Source organism: Centruroides sculpturatus, unplaced genomic scaffold (assembly GCF_000671375.1).
Source record: "Centruroides sculpturatus isolate CEXI.00-Female unplaced genomic scaffold, Cexi_2.0 scaffold6018, whole genome shotgun sequence".
Taxonomy (NCBI): Eukaryota; Metazoa; Arthropoda; class Arachnida; order Scorpiones; family Buthidae; genus Centruroides; species Centruroides sculpturatus.
The window spans coordinates 1,743-3,621 of NW_019390157.1; the positions used below are offsets into that span (position 1 = coordinate 1,743).

The window sequence follows — 1,879 nt, forward strand, 5'->3', positions numbered from 1 at the left end:
TTTTATGCAAATTCTTAGCTGTTTCGCTAGACAACGCCAAATCCACCCCTACCGGCGAATTTAGGTACTATTTTTTTCCTTCGTGGAATCCCTTTCTTACGTCTTCTTTAGTCACTATCCCAGATATGGCGACAGTCCGGCTGTTATTGCTCTACAGATGTCTCTCAGTACCGTCAGTTTAAAAAACTAAAACAACTGTACTTTAAAATGGTGTAAAATGAGGGTTTTTATTAATTAGTGACCCAAATATAACAAATATTTGTGTTTTTAAATAAATTTTCGCTTGTCTTTTTTTTAATAAATGAATTTATCTATTTCTAAGTAAAAATTGAAAATGTCTGTATAAGTAATTTTTTTAAATATTCTTATTCATGATAAAGTTTTAATACTTATTATTATAATCAAAACATGTTAATCCTGAAATATACTTGTATATTGGGCCACAAATATAGGCCTATATAATATATACTTGTGGCCCAAAACTCCAAGACTTCATCCAATGTGGCCCAGAGAAACAAAAAGGTTGGACACCCCTGGTTTATAGCATAGTTTATACGGATTATTCCCAAAAAATTATACATGTTTTGGAAATGTTGAGTCGAATTAGTCTAGAATCAACTAATTTTATGGAAGAAAACCTTTCAAACAGCTGTAGTCTGTAAACTGCACATGTGCCAGGCTGTGATTGGCTCATGTATTTAAGGATTCCTACAACACGAAATTCTTATAAAGTGGAATGTATCTACCGCGTTATAGGGGGGTCGACTGTACTTCCAATTGGGTAATAGAGTGTCATGTGATCACTACAGGAAGTATTTTAAAAATTTGTTGTACAAGGGAAATGATGCAGCTATTTTCTTAAAATTTAACGTTTAATTTAATTTATTTTAAATTATACCACATGCCAAAATATTTAAAAATAAAACTTAAGGTAAATAATATCACTAAGCTGAAATTGATAAAACCTTTTTTAGAGCTAATAGCTAATATTTCCATAAATTAAGTAGATATTTTCCATTGGAACATAAAAATATAGACTTAATCAAAGTTTCATCAGGATTGGACAAAAATAGCAGAAGTTATAGGGAATTCACATACAAACAATGGCTTTTATATTATTAATATTCACTCCAATAAAGAATTTTCTATGTCTTTTTAATTATATTACATTTTATGATTGCTTTTCATATTCAATTTTTTATTTTTAGGATGTAAATAATATACATCACACTAATGATCATAAACATATAATTATTAAATAAGTTTAATTCCAACATTTATACTGATAATTTATTTCAATTTGAAATTAAATAATGTTAATTTTTAATGGTAATAGATTATGTCGGAATGAGTTTGTTTTATATATTTATAGCAAAACCACAATATACATTCTGAAGTATATAAAGGTTTTTTAAAATTTTAACATTTTTAAAAAGCAGTTGAAAATGTGTTAATAGCAAATTAATACAGTATTCGTTTGCTTTTAAATAGAGATATAGAAAGCAAATAATATATAAGCATACCTCTTCTTCTTCTTCAGATGATGATGATTCTGAGGAAGAATCTCTTAAACCGTCTTCTCCATATCGATCTTTAACTGAAATTAAGCAAAATTTAAACTATTAAAAGATGAATTAAAACAACGTGAATATACATTAGATGGGAACTAACGTTTTTGTAATTCTTCTTTTTCTCTCCATTTGGTATATTTTTTAGCATAATCTTCGTTAATACTCAATTCTTGCTCACATTCCGAAGATTCGTCCCCGATTAATGCTTCCATATTTACCAAATATTTCTTCTTCTTCTTCTAAAGTGTTTATATGGAGATTTTAGCTCAATATTACCAAATATTTCACATGTTCATATTCACATAAAC

The 1,879-nt window shown here is 27.9% G+C and overlaps 1 protein-coding gene across 1 annotated transcript; it reads right to left on the reverse strand.

Annotated features, from left to right (window-relative positions):
• Positions 1 to 1,388: 1,388 nt before the first annotated feature.
• LOC111617421 (protein kri1-like) lies at positions 1,389 to 1,868 on the reverse strand (the record flags this gene model as incomplete). The annotated part of the gene is made up of 2 exons (XM_023358715.1): positions 1,672 to 1,868; positions 1,389 to 1,597 (listed from the first exon to the last, which is right to left on the reverse strand). Coding segments are annotated over exons 1-2 (321 nt in total), but the record flags the coding sequence as incomplete, so codon positions are not given.
• Between the last annotated feature and the right edge of the window lie 11 nt (positions 1,869 to 1,879).